The sequence below is a fragment of the Crassostrea angulata genome, chromosome 10 (assembly GCF_025612915.1).
Source record: "Crassostrea angulata isolate pt1a10 chromosome 10, ASM2561291v2, whole genome shotgun sequence".
NCBI lineage: Eukaryota > Metazoa > Mollusca > Bivalvia > Ostreida > Ostreidae > Magallana > Magallana angulata.
Genome location: NC_069120.1, coordinates 3162501 through 3183052, shown reverse-complemented (window position 1 = coordinate 3183052; position 20552 = coordinate 3162501). Strand labels below are relative to the sequence as shown.

The window sequence follows — 20552 nt, the reverse complement described above, 5'->3', positions numbered from 1 at the left end:
GAACAAAAATACACCTGTATTGAAAATACCCCAAGCAAAAACTTCCATTTTAAATTGCAGGTAATCGGGGTCGAAAGAAAATATGTTGCATGCCGATAAACTTTAGTAAATATAGATATAGAAATCGCGTACATTCTGCGAAGCATGCATCCCTAGGAGAACGTCTAGTTGCTACCTGAAATTCACACGGCCAGTTTAAATCGATTTAATTAAAAATATGTTCTTTTAAATCTAACTAGATGCTGTCATTAGACAGTAATACCCGCACCAAGTGTTTGCCCCTAAATAACACTGTTTTGAACCAGTTAAATTAAAAATGAAGGCCACATGCAAGCTCCGGTAATACATTTAAAAATTTTAATTTTCATAACTGAAGGATGCGATCCCTTCCCATATGATAATATGAGCAGCACTTTATGTGCAATTTGGGGTTGAACTGTTTGCAGTGAATTTTCAGTTAATCAATAATCTTAACATTTCATGTCATAGAAAGTATAATGGTCTATATAATTATTACAAACAAAATTAAAAATTAAATTATGCCCCCTCCCCATGGCGGTTGCCGGTTTTAGATTTGCTTCTGTGTGCCTACATGTACATCATCGTGTGCACAGATTTAGAAAAGGGATGGGAGTGAGGGGTCCAACCCCCCCCCCCCCTCCCCATGAAAATTCATTTATATCAATAGTAAAATTACCAAAAATACACCTTGGACCCCAATGCTCTTACAGACATGTAAACGCTCTGACCCACTGCGCTTCAATGTTAGGTAACATTATTTGGGGGGGGATATTTAATATACTTTATTATTTATCTCAATAGGAAGTATACATCACAAAATACAGGTGTCCTGCACCACCTTAACGCTGTTATTTACCTAATAAAATAGTGCAAGTGGATTTGAAGAATAGATCATAAAAATACATGCATGTAATAAATAACTGATCTTTGTCTGAAGTTACGTACACAACACAGGTCTGCAGGTCTCATTAGCGGGTACTAGTTTTACCCAGCTCTTCGATTAGATGGCCGGTTCACGTGTATCCATACATGTATGTTTTTTCCATATGCAGAAAAGGATTAGTTAAGATCAGCTAAAGGAATTCATTATTGTGTTTTATTTGGATTATCATTATGATGTCGACCAATATAGGTAAGCATAATACAATGTACATGTAGTAGCAGTAGCACAATATAATGAGATGCCAACATGCATAAGGTCTACTTTCACTTTCTAAATGTGATCTTTGACAGCATACAGTATCATCATCTTTTAATATTTAAATAAGCTTATTATCGTTACCTATCCTACCGCATTTGTAAAGTCATTTTAATTGCAAAAGTTATTTTTTTCATTTAAATGTCTGACTTGCACTATTGAGTTGACCCCATATTGACCCTGTATAAATAATTTTTTATTAAATTTGTGTATTACATGTAAGTAAGAGTAGACACTTATCATTTTTATATGAGTTATAATAGGAAGGAAGGAGTATTTCTTTCTTAATGTATTATAATGCATCAAATACAATGTAGGTCATGACCTTATGGGACTGTTCTGACCCCACGAAACAGGAAAATACAAAATATCTTGTAATGTCATTATGATGCATCATATGGTGTAAAGTACATTAATGACCCCCAGGTGTTGTCTTTAAACCCCCCCCCCCCCCATCCCCCTTTATGAAATAGGAAATGATGATACACTATATATTTTGTTAGCTTCGGAGATCTGAGATCCTCATCCCTAAACCATATAATTTATTCTTGCTCTTTGTGTCATTGCGCATAAAATTGTATATAGATTATACCCCCATGGAGACACTCTGACATTCTAGAACTAGAAATAATAAAGTATTTTATCTTATTCGTATGTAGTGTTTGATCCATGTGGGTAATTCCTAACCTAATGATGACACGGCTTTGTTTAGGAGACTTTACAATTGCCCCAATAGGCGATTACACATGCATATAACATTTTGTTTATAAATCTTAAAAATTGAATTAAGCAATTTCCAAAATGTTAATGTGCATCAGGAGAGAAAAAGCAATCAAAAAATGATTTAAAATTTGCTACTGTACACATGTAAGAATCATAGTATTAAGAAGATATCGACTGAATCTTTAGAACCAGGTTAGATTGGGGGGTGGGGTTGAATGTGGAGTATAAACATTTATAATTTGAATCATTTATTGTAAGTTATTAATTTTAACTTGTCAATGAATACTAGTTATTGATCCCAAGGTAGAAATATGACCTCTGATCATATCTCAATAGATCATTTGTCAATTATGCAAGGTGTAATGTAATTTTTTTTTAAGAATAACATTTTCTACCAGTTTATAAAAGTTTTTAGACACCCAAATTATATTTTGATTTTAATAGATCATTCGACAATTAAGGGGGGGGGGGGGGGAGAACAGTTCATATTTGAGTTTGTTTGGGGGTGGGGGTTCCAAGTCACATATTTGACAATTTTTTAATGTAATTTAAAATAAGACTAAGCCATACTACAGTCATGAACATGAATAGTATAGAACAAAACACAAACTAATACATGTACATGTATATATATACATAGGAAGTATTACAAAACATAGATGATTGATCTATATCTGGGTTCTTAAATTGAATCATATATCATGTACATATTATATTATTGTTTCTTTGTTCAAGACATTTCAGATGGTATGTAGGTCATGATCCCAAGTGGTCTTCCTGAAATTAACAAATATCTTAAAAACCATTGAGATCCCCACCTTAATCCTAAGATATTATTCCTCCTTAGGTCATGTCGCATCAGATCATTATGGCATGTAAGTCATGACCCTAAGGGGTCATCCTGACCCCCTTAGAATCAGAAATTGTCAATTATCTTTAAATTATTGATGTTTGATGATCCTATCTCTATTTAATCATTATTATTAAGTCTCCCGAATGAAATTTGGAGACTTATTGTTTTTGTACGGTTCTTAATACATGTATAATTATTCTTCGTCTTCTTCTTTTTCTTCTTTCCCACTCTGAACTTGTTTCTCAGAGATGGCTGAACAGAATTGTACAAAACTCTAGGATATGATAGGCATGCATATCTAGTTGTGCACCCTGGTATGATTTTTCTCATTTTGGGTTAGACAACCACTTTTCGTGGGGGGGGGGGGGGGGGGTAAAAGGGTATGGGATCTAACATTGAACCTTGTAGAAAGAATCGTAGACTCTATTGTAAATGGTAACTTGAAAACGGACAAAGATAATAATATAGGGTTTTCATAATCATATATTGACTGTTACTGGCAATATAAAGGGTTTATTAGATCTGACCCCTGGGGTCATCCCCACCCCCCAGGAATTTGAAATTACCATATATCTCAGAAACTGTTATAATCATGACCCTTAAACCATATATATTCATGTTTCTGATGTCAAGGGGCATCAAATGTTATGTAGGTCATGGGCCCTGTGGGTGGTCCTGACCCCCTCAAACAGCAAGTCCCTGAATATCTTCAAAACAGTTGAGAACCCCACCCTTAAACCATATATATTCTTGTTCCTTGTGTCAAGGGGCATCAAACTGTATGTAGGTCATGGGCCCCGGGGGTTGTCATGACCCACCTCGAACAGGAAGTGCACGAATATCTCGAAAACAACACGGTTGAGATCCCCACCCCTTAACCATATATATTCTTGATCCTTAAAGGGCATCAAAATTAAGGTATGTAGGTAATGGGTCTCAGGGTTAAATTTAATTTTTCAAAACCGTAATGCACATCTATAGAACAGTCCCTATCACATCCCAAGATATGATGTGTCTATCCATTAAATCATAAAAGGAGTTCTAGGATCTATGTTTTTTTGAAGTGATAAACGTCAATTTTCTGCTACTTTTTGACTCCCTGGTTGACATTTAAATTTTTAAAACCTTAAAAGACAGTCCCTATCATATCTCAAGATATGATGTGTCTATCCATTAAATCATAAGAGTAGTTCTGGGATCTATGGTTTATTTTTAGTGATAAACGTCAATTTTCTGCTACTATTTGACTCCCTGGATGAAATTTAGATTTTTAAAATCTTATTGCACATCTATAGGACAGCCCCAATTATATCCCAAGAGATGACGTAGCTACTCCAAAAGTTGTAAGACGAGTTCTGGGAACCATACTTTTTTTGCAAAAAAACGTCATTTTTTTTAATAAAAAAAATTCTGGAACCTGATCACACTTCAAAATGACACCCCCAATCATATTCTAGAAGATCATTTGGCTACTGCAAAAGGAAAATGACGTTTTTTAAACCAGTTTTTTTGTAAAAAAAAAAAAACGTCATTTTTTAACAATTAATAGACCCCCAGGACAAAATTGAAAATTCCGAAACCTTATTGCGCATCTATAGGATACCCTAAAACATATTCCAAGAGATGATTTGTCTACTGTTGAAAATGTAGGAGGAGTTTGAGGAAGAAGGTTTATTGTGAAAAAACGTCATTTTTTACCAATTATTTGACCCCCAGGACTACCAGAGAATTTTTAAAACCTTTTTAGAAAACAACATGATACCCCAAATCAATCTCCAAGAGTTGAGTTTGCTGGTTTATAAGATGTAAGAGCAGTTTGAGAAAGTAAAACGTGACAGACGGACGGACGGACGGACGGACGGACAGACAGACGGACGGACGGACGGACGGAACAGGGTAACAACAATATACCCGAACTTTCTTTAGAAAGTGCGGGTACAAATATATAAGATCCATTCAGCCAGACAAAACAAGAACCATGACTTGATTTATTAATGTAACTTAAAATTGGTACATGTATGGTGGGGTTAGGATTCTGTAAGGATAAAAAACAATAAATTGTTTTTTAGAAATATAATATCTAGATACACTTTACGTTACATGCAATCTATTATACGTCTGTTACAACGCATTTTAAAAAATTACGCACTTTGAAACATTTTTTCAAAGTGCGTTAATTTTGGGACCAAGTCAACGCACTTTGAAAAAAAAATATTTTTTTTTCAAAGTGCGTTGATATCGTCGATATTAATGCACTTTGAAAATAATGTTCATGGTTTAGTAAAAATTGTTGATAGTTTTACATACAATAAATGATTGTTTCAACCTTGTTTAGCTTAATGTGAAATATTTAAAAAAGAACTCATTGCATTCTCAGCTAACTCGATAAACAGTTTCTAGATGAGATTTTTTTTCTTTTCTCATAAGACAATAACGACAATTTACACAGAAAACAAAATCGGGAGGTTTGAATTATCCAAATATGACATAAACTTCATCGCTTAGCAACTGCATTTTCCTTTTTTTTAGTATGCAGCAAATTTACTTCTTATCTGGTATATTGGGCTATGCCCGAACGAATATGGTTTATCTATATTTATGAATAATGGAGATCTATGTATAACATACATATTTCAGCTGGCTTATTGCAAATATGGTGTGAATAAAGGATACCTTACTTCTGTTTATCAAAAACAATATGATCTTTTAGAAGATCAGTGCGAGTAAATTAACCCACATCCTGATGCTTGTTTTTTAGTTTATAATAATTTAACGTTCGTTAATGTTAATATTCTTTCATTGAAGTGATTTTTTGATAAGAATACGAAAAGAGGGTTACTGTTGAAACACATAGATTCTTTAACATACCAATGGAGAAATTATTGTTCGGCCAGCTCGTTTTTTCAATAACACTGCATGTACTTATGCAGTGCATATTTCTTTTTCAAATCTTAAATGTTTACCCAAAGTTGCTGAAAATCATATGTTTTGGAAGGAAAAATAAAGGGTAGGGGACCATCTTCTGTAATCAATTATATGATGCACTGGTATTTGACCTGTATCTTTAGTTAAACCCTACCCCTCCCCCATCCCAATACTAAATACAGTAAATTAGATTCACGAGAGGTGACAAATCATCGTACTATCAACAAATTAGAAATTCAGTTCCAGAATTTGTTATATAAAATTATTTTTTAAAAGTTAAGAGTGTCGATACTAAAAAATGTTGATGTACCTTCATAACGCACTATGAAAAATGCTCTCAAAGTGGGTTAACTTGGTCTAAGTGCGTTGATTTTGTCCAAAATTTAACGCACTTTGAGAAAAAATTTCAAAGTGCGTTAAATTTTTTCAAAGTGCGTAATTTTTTCAAAGTGCGTTGCCACATACGTCTTACCCGCTGATTGACTTTCAAGGACAGAAGTAAGGTATATTCTGTAGAGGCGAAATAATGTCATGGTCCTTCACAAGTGCAGTTTGCTTCTCATTTGAAAATTGAAGGTTCTATGCTTTGAGGGTATGAGTACCAGTGCTCTTGTTTTTGAAATACTGTAGATCCCTTATTAAACGCGAAGAATTAATGTTCGCGTAAAATCACAAAGTTGTAACAAAAATGAAAGTTGCAAATTCATATCCTCGCGATTTGATACAAAACACCGGAATCGCAGAATTAAGTATTTGCATAAAATAAGGAATTTACATTAATTAAATTTTAGAATTAAAAATATTCATGTTTTTTTTTTTTGGAAGGACATACCTAAAACGGTAAAAACGCTAGTGTTCTTGTAGTTCGGAACACAAAGCAACAAAAATAAACTGATTTTTAAAAGCTGCAATGTAGTTATAATTCAAGTTAAAAATTAAATTTTACGCTTGCAATTTACGTTAAGAATTTAGTAGAAATGAAATATATTGTTTCACATATTCAAAATGCATGTAAATTTATTATTATATACATCACAATGAACTAATCGCCATTCAGATAATAAATACTTCAATTCACTTTTAAGATTGTAACATTGTTATATTTATGTGAATTTGGCATCAGACACACAGCAGTGTGTAATGTTTTAGTTAAAATTCAGTTACTCATAAGATCGTGACTTATCGGTGTTTAAATCCAATAAAAACTTTAAACGCACTTTCGAAAGTTCGTAATTTTTTTATATTCAATTGAAAAAAGGTAAAATACGGTGGAAAACAAATTAATTCTAAAATATATTCTCCTGGTACCCTTTAACCCGACTGAGTGTATTCACCCAAAGAAGATATCACGTGAGAGGTTGTTATATAAGCGGCGACTCATGGTTTAAGGACCACAGTCAAGATGGAGAAGCTAGTGTATTCCGTCTGTTTCCTCACGGTCTGTTTCCTGATCAGCGATTCCAGCTGCTTGGATATGGCTGCGAAGAAATTCTCGTTGTTTAAATTGCGACAATCTTCTCATAACTTCAAGAAGAGGTCATTTTCTGGAGATGATTTGAATGTTGGAGGAAAGGTAAGCTATTATTGTTTGTTGAACCTTATCGATAAAAAAACAAATTGGTCAAATTTAATGACGTAATTTTGTCACAAACTCAGGATATTGTTTTTTTTCTTGTTCAAGCCTCAGGTGAAGAGACAGGTCCCCCCGCCCCCGCCGCCTCCGCCTGCTGTGGTAAGTCGGATAAACAGTTGTTAAGAGGTTGCCATTAGTTAGTTTTCTAGACTTACAGACTTCTTACATGGTTTTAATATCCATCAAACTTAAATTAATGCAAAATATTTGTAATTGTGATTCAAGTGTGCTTGTATATTTTCCTTTTTTATAATATATATTAATTCAGATAGATAGATAGTGATATCAATAGATTTAATCAGTCAAGTTCATAAATCTCTTGCAGGATTTATGGGCGTTGCTTGGAACTTCAAGAGAAAATTTCATTGAAGGTTAGCTTATACACCGAACATCATTTTTCAGTGTTACCATAATACTTTTCTGATTTAGGCCGTTCGTCTTATTCTATATCTCTTTGATCTCCTTGTTTCCTTTATCAGTTACTTTTCTCTTATATGTCTTTCCGATTTTCAGTCCGTGTCTGTCTGTTTGTCCGTCCGTCTGTCTGTCCGTCTGTCTGTCCGCCCGTCCGTCTGTCCGTCTGTCTATCTGCCCGTCTGTCTGTCTGCCCGTCTCTCATTCTGTCTGTCTGTCTGTCCCTCTCATTGTATGTCCTTTCTCGTATCACTGGTTTTTTTCTGACTCTTTTCTATTTGTTGTATGCGCCACTCTATTTTCTATCGTTTTTTAGAACACGAGGAAGGTCTAACAACTGACGTAATGACTGATATCAAAAATCAAATGATGGATAATCTAAATGATGTAAAGAATATCGCGGAGCTTTGGGCAAGAGGTAATTATTGACCATGTGAGCAAGATTAGCAGAAAACGTCAGTACTTAGAATCATCATTTTTTTTTATATTATTGACATGGTTGCAGTAGATAGTTTCTATAAAGCCTATCCACAACATAGACCATAAATTATGACAACTGAAAAAATGTAAACATAGCAACAACATTTCTTGTGGTATAATTTTAGCATCTTTTTTTTCATTTTTGAAATAGTTGACAGTTGTTATTGCCATTTTTCATTGTAAAATTCTTTTATAAATAAAACTCGACGTCAACACTATCTCTGTGAAATTGTGACTTCTTAAATATATGATTTTTGCAGCCATTTCGTGTCAGATTCTTGCCCATGCTACGTCTCAAGCAAAGAGAACGACGGGGGAGACAGAGCCAGAGATTGAGGAAGAGATTGAGGAGTTTGAAAAGGAAGAAGAAAAGGACTTAGAAGAATTGTTGGCGTCCTTTGACATAGATGAAACTAATTTAGGTATTGGACCTTATCTCAAGTGGAAAAAAAATTAAAAACACTAACCCATTTATAATTTAACAGAAATTAATTATGATTACTTTAGTAATATGTCACACTTCATTATTAAAAAATTCTAAGCATGATAGAAAGTTGTAAAGTTACACTGTAGGTCTAGACTGGTATGGATGAATTGTCCTCACTGCTATCTAGCTTTGTGCATGACTTGTCTAAACAACCGCACGTTATTGCAGAAACTCGAAGATACCTTACATGTAAAAAATGTACAGACAGTTTATATGATTGTATTGAAAATAGACTAAAAAAATTGTTGACATTTTATAGTAAATGATAGATACACTTGACCAAACTGATATACGATCGTACCAAAAGAAATACCCCAATGCAAACAGATCTAAATATAGTAGAGCGAAATATAATATTGTTTAACCAAATGTTCAATTCTAATTGTCTAGAGAGAAAAATAACAAATTATGTAAACAAATATATTGTGGAAATAACAAATGTCCGTATTACGAAGACCAAAACTTGAACTTTGAATTTTTCGGGGGTGGGTAGGTGAGCCAGGACCCCTAGAAACCCCATCCCACTTGATCTGCGCTAAAACACTGTAGTACAAATTATATGTGTTTTTGTTTTTCAGAGGAATTGGTCAAAGGACTACCATTACCAGGGATTGTTCTTCAATGCAAAGAGAGTACGACATTTTCTTTTTAGCTCACTTGAACTGAAAGCTCAAGTGAGCTATTCTGATCACATTTTGTCTGTCGTCCGTCTGTCCGTAAACTTTTCACATTTTCAACATCTCCAGAACCGCTGGGCCAATTTCAACCAAACTTGGCACAATGCACCCTTAGGCAAAGGAGATTCAAAGTTGTGAAAATTAAGGGCCATACTCTTTTACAAGGGGATTATTGAAAAATTTTGATAAATCTTTAAAAATCTACTTCTCAAGAACCATTTGGTTAGAAAAACTGAAACTTTTGTGGAAGCATTCTCAGGTAGTGTAGATTCAAAGTTGTGAAAATTATGACCCCCGGGGGTAGGGACGGGCTACAATTGGGGGTCGAATTTTACATAGGAATATATAGAGTAAATCTTTAAAAATCTTTTTCTCAAGAACCATTTGGCCAGGAAAGCTGAAACTTTTGTGGAAGTATCCTCAGGTAGTGTAAATTTTTCATAGGAATATATTAAGTAAATCGTTAAAAATTTCTCTTCAAGAACCATTTGGCCCGGAAAGCTGAAACTTGTATTCACAGTTGTGAAAATCATGACCTTCGGGTTAAGGGTGGGGCTACAAAGGGGGAGGGGTCGAATTTTTACATAGAAATATTGTGGAAGCATTCTCAGGTTGTGTAGATTCAAAGTTGTGAAAATCATGACTCCCGGGAGTAGGATGGGCCACAAAGGGGGGGGGGGTCAAATTTTTACATAGGAGTATATTGTGAACAGTCTTTTAAAATATTCTTCTCAGAAACTAATCAACCAGGAAAGCTAATACTTGTGTGGAATCATCGTCAGGTTGTGTATATTCAAGTTTGTTCAAATCATGATCCCTGGGGGTAGGATGGGGTCACAACAGGGGGAGGGGCAAATTTTTACGTAGGAATATATAAAGAAAAATCTTAAAATCTTTTAAAAAACTATTTGCCTAGAAAAGCTGTAACTTAAGTGAAGGTAACTTCAGATAGTGTGGATTTAAATTCGTTAAAATCAAAATTTTGAGGAGTAGGGTGGGGCCACATTGGGGATCTAGTTGTACAAAGGTAACATTTTAATCATTTACAAAAACTGAAATGTTATCATGTATGGTTTTACTTATATGCAAGCATTTTGAGTTATTGCTGATTCTTTAAAATTGTTTAGACTTTAGCCCCTGGACGATTCTTGGGCCTCACAAGAGGTTCAGAGTGTGTTGTAGGTTTATATCCCGTTTATAAACAATTGTTTAAGATCTTTTTGAAAACTGCAATGCTCAACATGATATGACTATAAAATCATCTGGGACTAGATCATAAACACAAGAATATGGGGAGGGGACGGACTTCTATTTATACAGGATCTACATGTAATATACCACAGTGTCCACATATATTATGACTCCATTAAGCTGATTTCATCATGCCTATTGTTGCTCAGGTGAGCGATGTGGCCCATGGGCCTCTTGTTTTATATATAAATTACGTATTTTAAATAGATACTCATTCTTTTGTTTAATGCAAAAGTACATGACCTTTTAGTTTTAATTTCATATTTTATTTGAATATTCCTACTTATGATCTCGTGTTAATCGTTCTTATTAGTTTATCCTCATGTATACACGCTGTCACCTGAAGATTATACTCTTGTTTTGTAACAGTAACTGTTTGTGATCCGTCTGCTAGAAAAAGAGAATAAATATTTCAAACATGTCTGTAATAAAACGATAAAAAATCAGTTTTCTTTTTTGTAATTAATGAATTTTGTTACATGAAAACAAAATATCAGTCTCTATATTATAAGTATTACCTGCTGAATTGAAAATAAACAATATGTTGATTGCTTCAGGTCCACTAATCATGAGAACTGGGGACGATACAGTAGACAAACTACAGACATTGGCTATCTGTGGGCGATTTCTCATGGTGAAAACAGCAGAGGCGGTGGACCAACATGGTATGTAGTGACGCTGACATAATATTTGTTTAATCCCTGTTACGTTATAAACATGAAATACCACAATATACTATTATGTTTTATATTGCTGATATCCTTACTATTTTTTGCTGGTGATTTTGATAAGTAAAACCTACATATTCTATCTATACACCTGAGTTTCGATTCCTTGTTATGTTCAGATGTTGATACGGTGGACAACTTCGTGGATGGTTTTGAACGGTACATGAAAGGGGCTTTGACATTCATACACATGATCTTCCTGGCAGTTGAAGGTATGGAAGCGTTTTCTGGAATTTAAATGGATTAAGATATATTTTTTGTGTACAGAAAGTAACTTATCTTCACTTGAAATATAATTTTATACTTTTGTACACTTTACAGTGTTTGTAATACAATAATAGAATAACATTTAAAAACTCTTAAACGGTTATTCACATCTGTTGAAAACAATTTTTTCTATTCACAAATTGCATGTGGTCTATATTTTAAACATTACTTTTAAATACCTTTTTATGTAAAAAATACTTTTTTATTTTGTAAATATGTTAAATCTAACTTGAAATACCATTGGTTTTATAAGTATGTATTATTATTTATATATTATCATTACACTATGGCATCGTTGTTGACAGAGCCGGATGATCCATCGGTGAGAGAATTTACCAGACTTCTCCAGGAAAACAGTGAGTGTTTGTTTTTAGATTTTTTGGTATATCATGTATGTTAGAAAAATGAAAATTTAGCTTGTTTTAACCCGTAAATTGTCTTCAAAATTATGACCAGCATTTTTCTGAACATTTGAATGATATTACGCTACTATGACAGTAAGCTGAAATCTGAATACGGTTTTAAGGAGATCATAAAATCTCATAGATCTGTTTCCCTTTCTCTTTTAGAGGTAATATAAAGTAATTTAATTAATTCTTTTACTATTTTAGATATTTTTAAACACATTACATGTCAGAGTCGTTTTTTCTATAGATGAAACTTTCAGGAAACCTTTTATTTTCTGGATTTCACTAATAAAAATTTATTTATTTTACAGAACTTCACGAATTAAAACGTTATCTGCAGAGTGCCATTGCCGGTATCCAACACAGAAAATAGACCCTTTGTTTTACCGTTTGCCTTTTAAATTGAAGTAACTTCTTCTGCTGTAATATATCATATTATATGTTTATATCAAGTAATTTGTCTATGTCATGACTTTTACTGTACACTATATCCTTTCTTGACCTTTCTGAATATAAATCTTGTGCATCTATTTCTTCTCTTTATTATTTAGTTTAAACACCATTTTCTAAATGAAAAATGAGAAAAATGAAAAAGTAAATTATTACAACAAAAATATAAGTATATTTATGATATCTTTAAAACATGTATACAATAACATTAAAACAATCAGTGATGATTTTAAAAACGAATGGAACGATCTCTAAAGCTTGTCCGTATACTTTGCTCTTTATTAGGACCGAAGGTCAAGTGTGCACAGAAATATATAAAGTGACAAAGGACAACTCGGGTGACTAGGCTTTTTGAGATCTAAACTGTATATGGTCTTAAAGGGATAATTCTACTAACTTTACAAGATATCATTTTCTAACAAAAGTCGTTCTTGTCTGGCTATGTTTCTAGCGATAAACTCTTAAAGGCCTGCACAGTCTCGTGAAGTCTCACTTCCGGTGTAGAACTTCCGAACTAATTTTATCTCTTCGGCTATATTTCCTACTTCATAGAAGGCACTTAACAAGAATATTGATGAAGGCGATGCTAATTGCCAATTTGGTTGATTTGATGTTATGTTCCTAAAGAAAGTATTTGGTCAAATTGTTTTGGAAAATATATACACCAAATTCAAAAATGACGAAAAATGCATGAATACCTTTTGTTCAAAGTATGTATCTTCCTTTAATCTCCTGTATTTTCAAACGAAAAAGTTTTTACAACATGCAGATTCAAAGGATATATACATACACGCATAAAATGAAAACAAAATGAACAATAAATTTAGCACGTTGAGTAGTCCAATATTTTTGCATTAATTATGCATTGATCAGCGATTTCATATGAGCAAACGTTCTATCTATAAAACGATGTTTGCCATTCATGCTAAATTCTTAATAAATAACATTCTATAATCTGATCCTGTTTTCAAGCTGTTGCGCTACATTTCAGTATATTTACATTATCCAGTGTCTCTGTCTGTGATAACACTACGTATCGATTTTGTTCTATATAACCCATAATACAAATGACGCCAAATTGAGGCGCCAGCGGGGTTTGCTTATTTATATTTAAAGATTTAATCGTACGATGGCCTAAAATTATATAAATATAAGTAATAAGGAATCATTCTTTGAATATTATGAGGTGATAATTTCGGTCGGGGCGTGATCAAATCTATCATAAAGCCCTCCGGGCTTTATTGGATTTGATCACGCCCTGACCAAAATTATCACCTCATAATACTCAAAGAATGATTCCTTATTCCTTATATTGATACAGCTTCTTAAATAGCTTGCATTTCTTACACGAATGGCATTCTTCGAAATTAAATCTCCATCATCTCCAAAGAAATTTATTTCCATAAAATATGCACGTTTTGAAAAAAATATTTATTATACGTTATCTTCCCACACTAGGGACATCATTGCGTAAAGCATCCGTACCAAAGAGAGACATTCATACAAGAATTTGCTTGTTAAAAGTTGTAAAATAATTAAGTTCAAATTAAAAAATGTTCTGATTAAAGCAAATATTTTCATTCAGTGTATAAATCTCCTTTAAATCATGATCCCCAAAAGGTTGGGGCCACGATTATTATTTTTTTTATTGTAGTTTTACAGCATTCAAATGAAAAGAAAATGACCAATGCAATTGATGTTATAGGTGTTCTACGAACCCCCCCCCCCCCCCCCGGGAATACGATTTCCCTGGTTTTGGGGAGTTTCTTTTTTTTTTGGCAAGTCAATTTTTTTTTGATGAGTCTGGTCCCCCACTTTCCAAAACGATGATACGTTCCTGATATTTAATCCACGAAGATGATTTATCGGTTTTTTAAATGATATATTTACCTGCGCTTTCCTTCAATGCTTATTTTACCAGAATATTTATTATTTATCCCCATCGCTTTAAATTTCTCTCTAAATCCAGTTAGCTGTTTTGTTCATTTCTCTTTTATGAAACCAGTTTCTTTCCTTCATGCTCCGTCGAAGTAAGTAGATGTTTGAGTTTAATGGGTAGATAAGTGCTAAGGTTCATGAAGGTTTTGATTGCACTGAATAATAACAGCAAGCAGACTTTCAGACGGGAACCTTATTGATATTCAATCATGCCAGATATTTTTTTTCTAAATATGTTTACAGAAGATGATTGTCCCAGAGCTACGATATTAAAACTTGACTTCATTATTCGTTTTATTAAAGATAACTTATTTTTTGTTTACTTTCGAGGAGTTACGGTTTTTGGGGGTTTTTCTTTGTTTTCTCACTTGATTTCAAAATAACAAAGACATCACATTGTGTATAATATATCCGTGCAACATACTTGGAAAAAACCAAAAATAAAGTTTATTTCAGCAATTTTCTTCAACTTCAATACGTTGAATTTTGGGAGTAAAACAATGCAATTTTTTCAGCATCTAATTTTTCTGATGAGAATTAATCACTGTTAAAGGACATTAGCTTTGTTTTGCTTCTTCAAAATTCATCTGGCCCTATCCTCAATGCTTTGAAGTCAGTGAACGGTTTCGTAATGAATTGATGAAAGTCATTGGATAGGCTTAATATTTTCTTTTACACTTAAACCCTGAATCAAAGGTGTCGTCAGGTAAGGCTGTATATTTTTTTTACCTTGGATCACAGGTATCAACAAAATGTGGTCTTAATAAGCTAGGTCTGCATACTTTGTGCCGCCATGAACTGACATAGCTTTTAGTGATTTCTCAATTGTTTTTGTCAATTGTAGTTTATTTTTAATAAGTTTGATGAATGAACGATGTTCAACATTTTTGTAAGAAATCAAGGTGTCCCACGATTAGGTAATTATAAAAAATTGCCATTTAAAAACAAATATTTACCTCTATATCTTACGGAAACTTATATTGAAACAAGTTGTATTTTATTCTATACCAAAATTAAATACCACAAAAACGCTAAATTGGTTTATCTGATAATCGGTTAATCTGATAATTTTTGCCTGACAAACAGACTATCAGATTAAGCGGAACCCTCTGTATTAGCTATAATTCTGCGTCAATGTTTTCCGAATTAATCAAATGTTCTTTGTCCTTCTCAACCGAAACTGTGTGTCATAGTCCCTCCACCCCATTGTTGTGGCGCGTGATGCACCTAGTCTTATGGAGCTTATGTACAATGTACTTGATTATACCCTTGACATGCTGAGGGACCTATCTCAGATATATAGCAGCATAACTTAAAAATGCATTTTTCCATTCGGAAATGGAGCTGTTTTCTTATATTTTGATTTGTCTTATCTTAATTTGATTATCTTCTAATAGTTTACAAGAAGCTGCTGAGTTTCAGCTGCAGGATCTAAATGCAACTACTTTGTTTGGTCAATGTATTCATTATTCCGATTTTTTCGTGTGTTGTCAATGGAACATTAGAACCAAGATCAGATGTAATGCTAACAAGGGGATTAATATGCGTACCATGTTGCACCACCACAGGTGATGCAGACATACTGATTCCTTGCGAATGACCAAGTTGAGACTCTAACACAGGCATAGTTGACATCTGTACAGCAGGCGACAAGCCAGACATTCCACAGGCATTAGGGGCACTGCTTGGAATTTGGGTATTGTTGAGGGCACTTGAAGTCGGAGTTTGGTCTGTGGCCAGGGTGGGGCCCGTTGCACGTTTTTGGTCTGTGGCCAGCGTTGGTCGTGCTAATCGTGCACGTAGCACGTAAGGGTACTTTGTTTTGGATCGCCGAGACAATCCCGCTCTCAGAATTCCAGTGTCCCTTGTCTTGCAATTAAACAAGAAAAGTGTCACGTCTTTGCTTACAAATAACTCAATTTGTAAATTTAGATGAAAATTTAATCTTCGTACCAACCTTGATTATTTTTTTTGAAAAATTAGCCAATAAAATGAAAACACATAGAAGAATTACATGTATGAACTGATGTGTTCTATTTAACAATTTGAAGCTTAAATTTAATCAGACTGCTATTTTATTTCACTGCTCGAAGTTGATTTTTTCCGCTGATCTATTTTTCTTCTGCACTCGGCCGAGGATTGAAACGGAAAGGCCAAGACCGTATGTTCAGGAATAAATAAAGTATCAAGTCATAATCTATAGATAACAAAATTCCTGACAAATTGCATAGGTTTTTTTTTCTTCAGATTTGAATTGCTCTAATCTATTTTCAATACCTGTATTTTTCTGTAAGGGATAAATTTGATTATCAGTTGCAAAAAAGGTTCAGAGTTTTACATGTGTTTACATGTATTAACGTTTAACGTTTGTAAAGAAAGTTTGGAGCTTTTATATATATTCTAATGAAACGACACGGCGAACGCATTTATAAAAAAAAATACATGTTAACAGTCAAACCTGTTTTTAAATGAATAATAATCTTGGTGTTAAAGGGGCATGGTCACGATTTTGTAAATTTCTAGTTTTTTGTTTTTATTATTTACAATGCATTACAATGAAATTTGAGAGTCAGTCATTAGTTTATAAGCAAGATACAGAGCTCACAATTCTTTGTTATGTAAACAAGGCTTGTGCCCTGTTTTTTTTTTTTACATATATTTAATATACCAGTAAAAAATCTTTTTCAAGCTGATTTGTCTATCTTCTTATTCATCTTAAGGATAAATAAACAGTTTATAACGTTTAACACATTCTTTTAAGGTCTAAAATTGGACTTTTCAATTCCACATTCAAAATATAAACAAAAGCATTGTTTATACAGTAAAGAATTGCGAGCTCTGTAACTCGCTTGTAACTCAACGAATGACACTCAAATTTTGGTTGCATATTAAAAATTCCTTACGTAAGCATTGTTAACATTAAATTCGGAAAAATAATTTTTTACCAAAATTGTGACCATGCCCCTTTAACAAACCAACCCATTTAAGTATATCCATCCAAAGAGAAAATCACGAGGCATCCATGAATAAGTCTCAAAAATATCTCAAAATCAATTCGTTGGATTTATATTTCATCATATAGATGAAAAACCTTAAAGAAAGCACTTTTCTCCTTTTAACATAAAATTTGCCGACGCGGAGAGAGAGAGAGAGAGAGAGAGAGAGAGAGAGAGAGAGAGAGAGAGAGAGAGAGAGAGAGAGAGAGAGAGAGATGTACAATTAATGTACAGTGAAGCATACTCTAACTTTGGTTCTTTTCTTAAAATTGAAAACTAACTGGAAAACGCTTCTTAAGGACTCGTTTAGGATTTGTTCACTGTTTAACTATTTTATTTTATATACATGCAAACAATTATAGTGTGATCGCAATTTCTTGGCCAAAAAAAAATTGCAATGCTTTAATCAACTTTAAAAATTGCTGCTTCTAGATTTTGCATTTATGTAACTTTGACAATAAAAACCATTATTTGCTACAAATAACGTAATTATATACGTATTCACATGTATTAAAAACGTAAGACGGTCAAAAGGAGGTTCGGGCGTCTTAATATACATTTTGATGGTGCGACACAATCGCAGCTCATAATTGAGAAAACCAAGTTGATGTTCAAATAAATCCTTTTTTGGTGTCCGCAAATTGAACCGTTTAAGTGTATCCACCCAAAACAGATATCACGTGACTAGTTGGTATATATCCAGCGGTCAGTTGGAAAAAGCCCACATCAAGTCAAGATGGAGAAGCTAGTGTTTTCCGTCTGTTTCCTCGCGGTCTGTTTCCTGATCAGCGATTCCAGCTGCTTGGACATGTTTAAAAGCAGGTCTGCGAAGAAATTCTCGTTGTTTAAATCGCGACAATCTTTTAATAACTTCAAGAAGAGGTCATTTTCTGGAGATAATTTGAATGTTCGAGGAAAGGTAGGCTGCCGTTGATCGTTATACCTTTTATATCTAAAAATGCAGAGATTTGATAGCGCTTTGGTGAAAAAAAAATCCTTCATACTTTTTTATTTACTACTTTAAGCCCGAGGGCAAGGGACAAGACCCCCCGCAGCCTCCACCCGTCCAGGTAAGTCAACATGTACAGTATTGTGCCATTTAAACAATAAAATGCTTTCATTGGTGATTCACTCAGGATATGAAGGTGGCGACATTGCATATGACATCATCATGATCATTTCGTGCAGTTCGTGATTTTTCTTAGGTCGCTGTAGGTTACGACCAATCGATAAACAGGGCGTGTTAATTTCAGTCATGTCAGTTTCCTGTCAGTTTCATCCGCTGTAAATTTCGACAAATCGATGAACGGGGAGTGTAGATTTGAGTCTGGATAGTTTTATAAATTTATGAACAAACGTCGACGACGTCACCCAAACAGACGTGAACGGAAGTGCTTAAGGAAAATGTATAACCATCAAAGGATACTTAATTTTGATAATGAATTATAAAACTCACCTTAGTATTTAGTGATATTGCCTTTGGCTCTGATTGCTTTAAGCAGACGGCTTGGAATCGAATGATACAGGTTTTCTTTGTAGGTTGTAGGGATGGCCGTCCAAATATGGCGGATTTCTAGTTCGATCGTCGGAAGTGTTGTTAATCATATGTGTGAAATTCGTTGCTTTAATTTATTTTTCAATAGCAACCAAAGGTTTTCAATGATATTACAATCTGATGATTGTGCTGGCCACAACATCGAATTTATTGCATTTCTCTGCTTAAAGGGGCCTAGACACGATTTGAGATGAAACATTTTATTTTTGGTTTTAATGTACATAATGAATAACTTGTGTATTTTTGAACGATTCATTAAAATTTCAATGTTCAAAATCAAGTTTCAAGCAAAATACAGAGTTAAGAAGTCGATGTTATGTAAACAAAGCTCGAGTCTCATATTTGTTTGCAAATAATGTAAAGTAAAGAAATTAACATTTCTTTGACAAAATAATTTGTGGCAGACAAGATAAACTGATTCAATGTGTTCATGAATAATTTAATCAACAACAAAAAGCAGCATTAGATTGAAACTGATACCAGTACAACACTTAAGTAAACAAAAACAAGGCTCGAACTTTGTTTACAAAACAAAGAATTCTGACCCCTATAGCTCGCTTGAAACTCGAAATTTGACTCTCAAATTTTGACAGAGCAATAAAACCATCCATATTTACCAATCTACACATTAAAAATGAGATATTAAATTTTGAAAAATTTGAGCTTAAATTGTGTCTAAGTTTCTTTAAATTCAGTAAAAATTCTGCCCCGATGAGCAGCAGTGTCATGTTGTGTGTTGTAAATTTTGAATTTACCGGGTGGCAGTAAATACAAATTTTACAACATCTTGAAAAACAAAATTGTTGTTTGGGAGTGCCGAGCTACAACGGGCCAAATTTCTGATTTTAGCTAGTGAATAAATATTTGTGCATTTATGTTTCCATCTACGACACATATTGTCCCAACACCATTATATAAATACATGTAGTGCCTGTTTGGGAGGGTAAGAGTTGAAATTGACACCCATAGAAAACCATTGTCAACCGACGCGAAGCGGAGGTTGGCAATGGTTTTGGAGGGGTCTCAGTTGCCAAGTGCGTTGCTAACGCTGAGGGTAATAGAACGGATTATTAATTGCGTCTAAACCAATCAGATTTCCAGTATTTAACATGAAAGTATAATAATCCAAGTTCTACACGCCCAGATCATCAGACTTATTTTAACTGGCGGACCCGGAGATAAACAGTCGGGCATCCAATCCTCGCTGGATCGTCTCCACACATACACACCGTTACTTCCTCCTATCATGACCTCCTCAGTATATATCACTCCATCCCATTTTCCTTCAACTCTGCAAAATCTCTTTCCTCTTGCCAGTGACACACTTTTTTGCGGTTCTCATCGCGAATTCGCGTTTTCTTTCTAATTATCCTTCTATGATAATTATTTTCATACAATCATCTCTTGGCTGCTTTTTGTGAAACAGGAAAATGCGTACTCTGATTGATCATATCGGTTATTCCAGCCCTGATTGATCATATCGGTTATTCCAGCTAGCAGAACATTACGTCTGGTTTTTACAACTGTCCTGTTTTGTTCAAACATCAAT

The 20552-nt window shown here is 33.9% G+C and overlaps 2 protein-coding genes across 2 annotated transcripts in view; both read left to right on the top strand.

The window, feature by feature from the left end:
- Positions 1-7099: 7099 nt before the first annotated feature.
- Positions 7100-12594, top strand: LOC128167333 (uncharacterized). The gene is made up of 10 exons (XM_052832995.1): positions 7100-7293; positions 7402-7452; positions 7679-7724; positions 8084-8185; positions 8508-8669; positions 9313-9366; positions 11220-11327; positions 11510-11602; positions 11963-12013; positions 12376-12594. Exons 1-10 carry the CDS (start codon positions 7123-7125, stop codon positions 12435-12437), a joined length of 900 nt encoding a protein of 299 aa, XP_052688955.1. The 5' UTR covers positions 7100-7122; the 3' UTR covers positions 12438-12594.
- Positions 12595-18168: 5574 nt separating this feature from the next.
- LOC128167332 (uncharacterized) overlaps positions 18169-20552 on the top strand; it is a 10257-nt gene continuing 7873 nt past the window's right edge. Inside the window, exons 1-2 of the mRNA XM_052832994.1 lie at positions 18169-18367; positions 18474-18518. Coding sequence (XP_052688954.1) covers positions 18185-18367; positions 18474-18518 — 228 coding nt within the window. The 5' untranslated portion in view covers positions 18169-18184. The remainder of the gene's footprint in view (positions 18368-18473; positions 18519-20552) is intronic.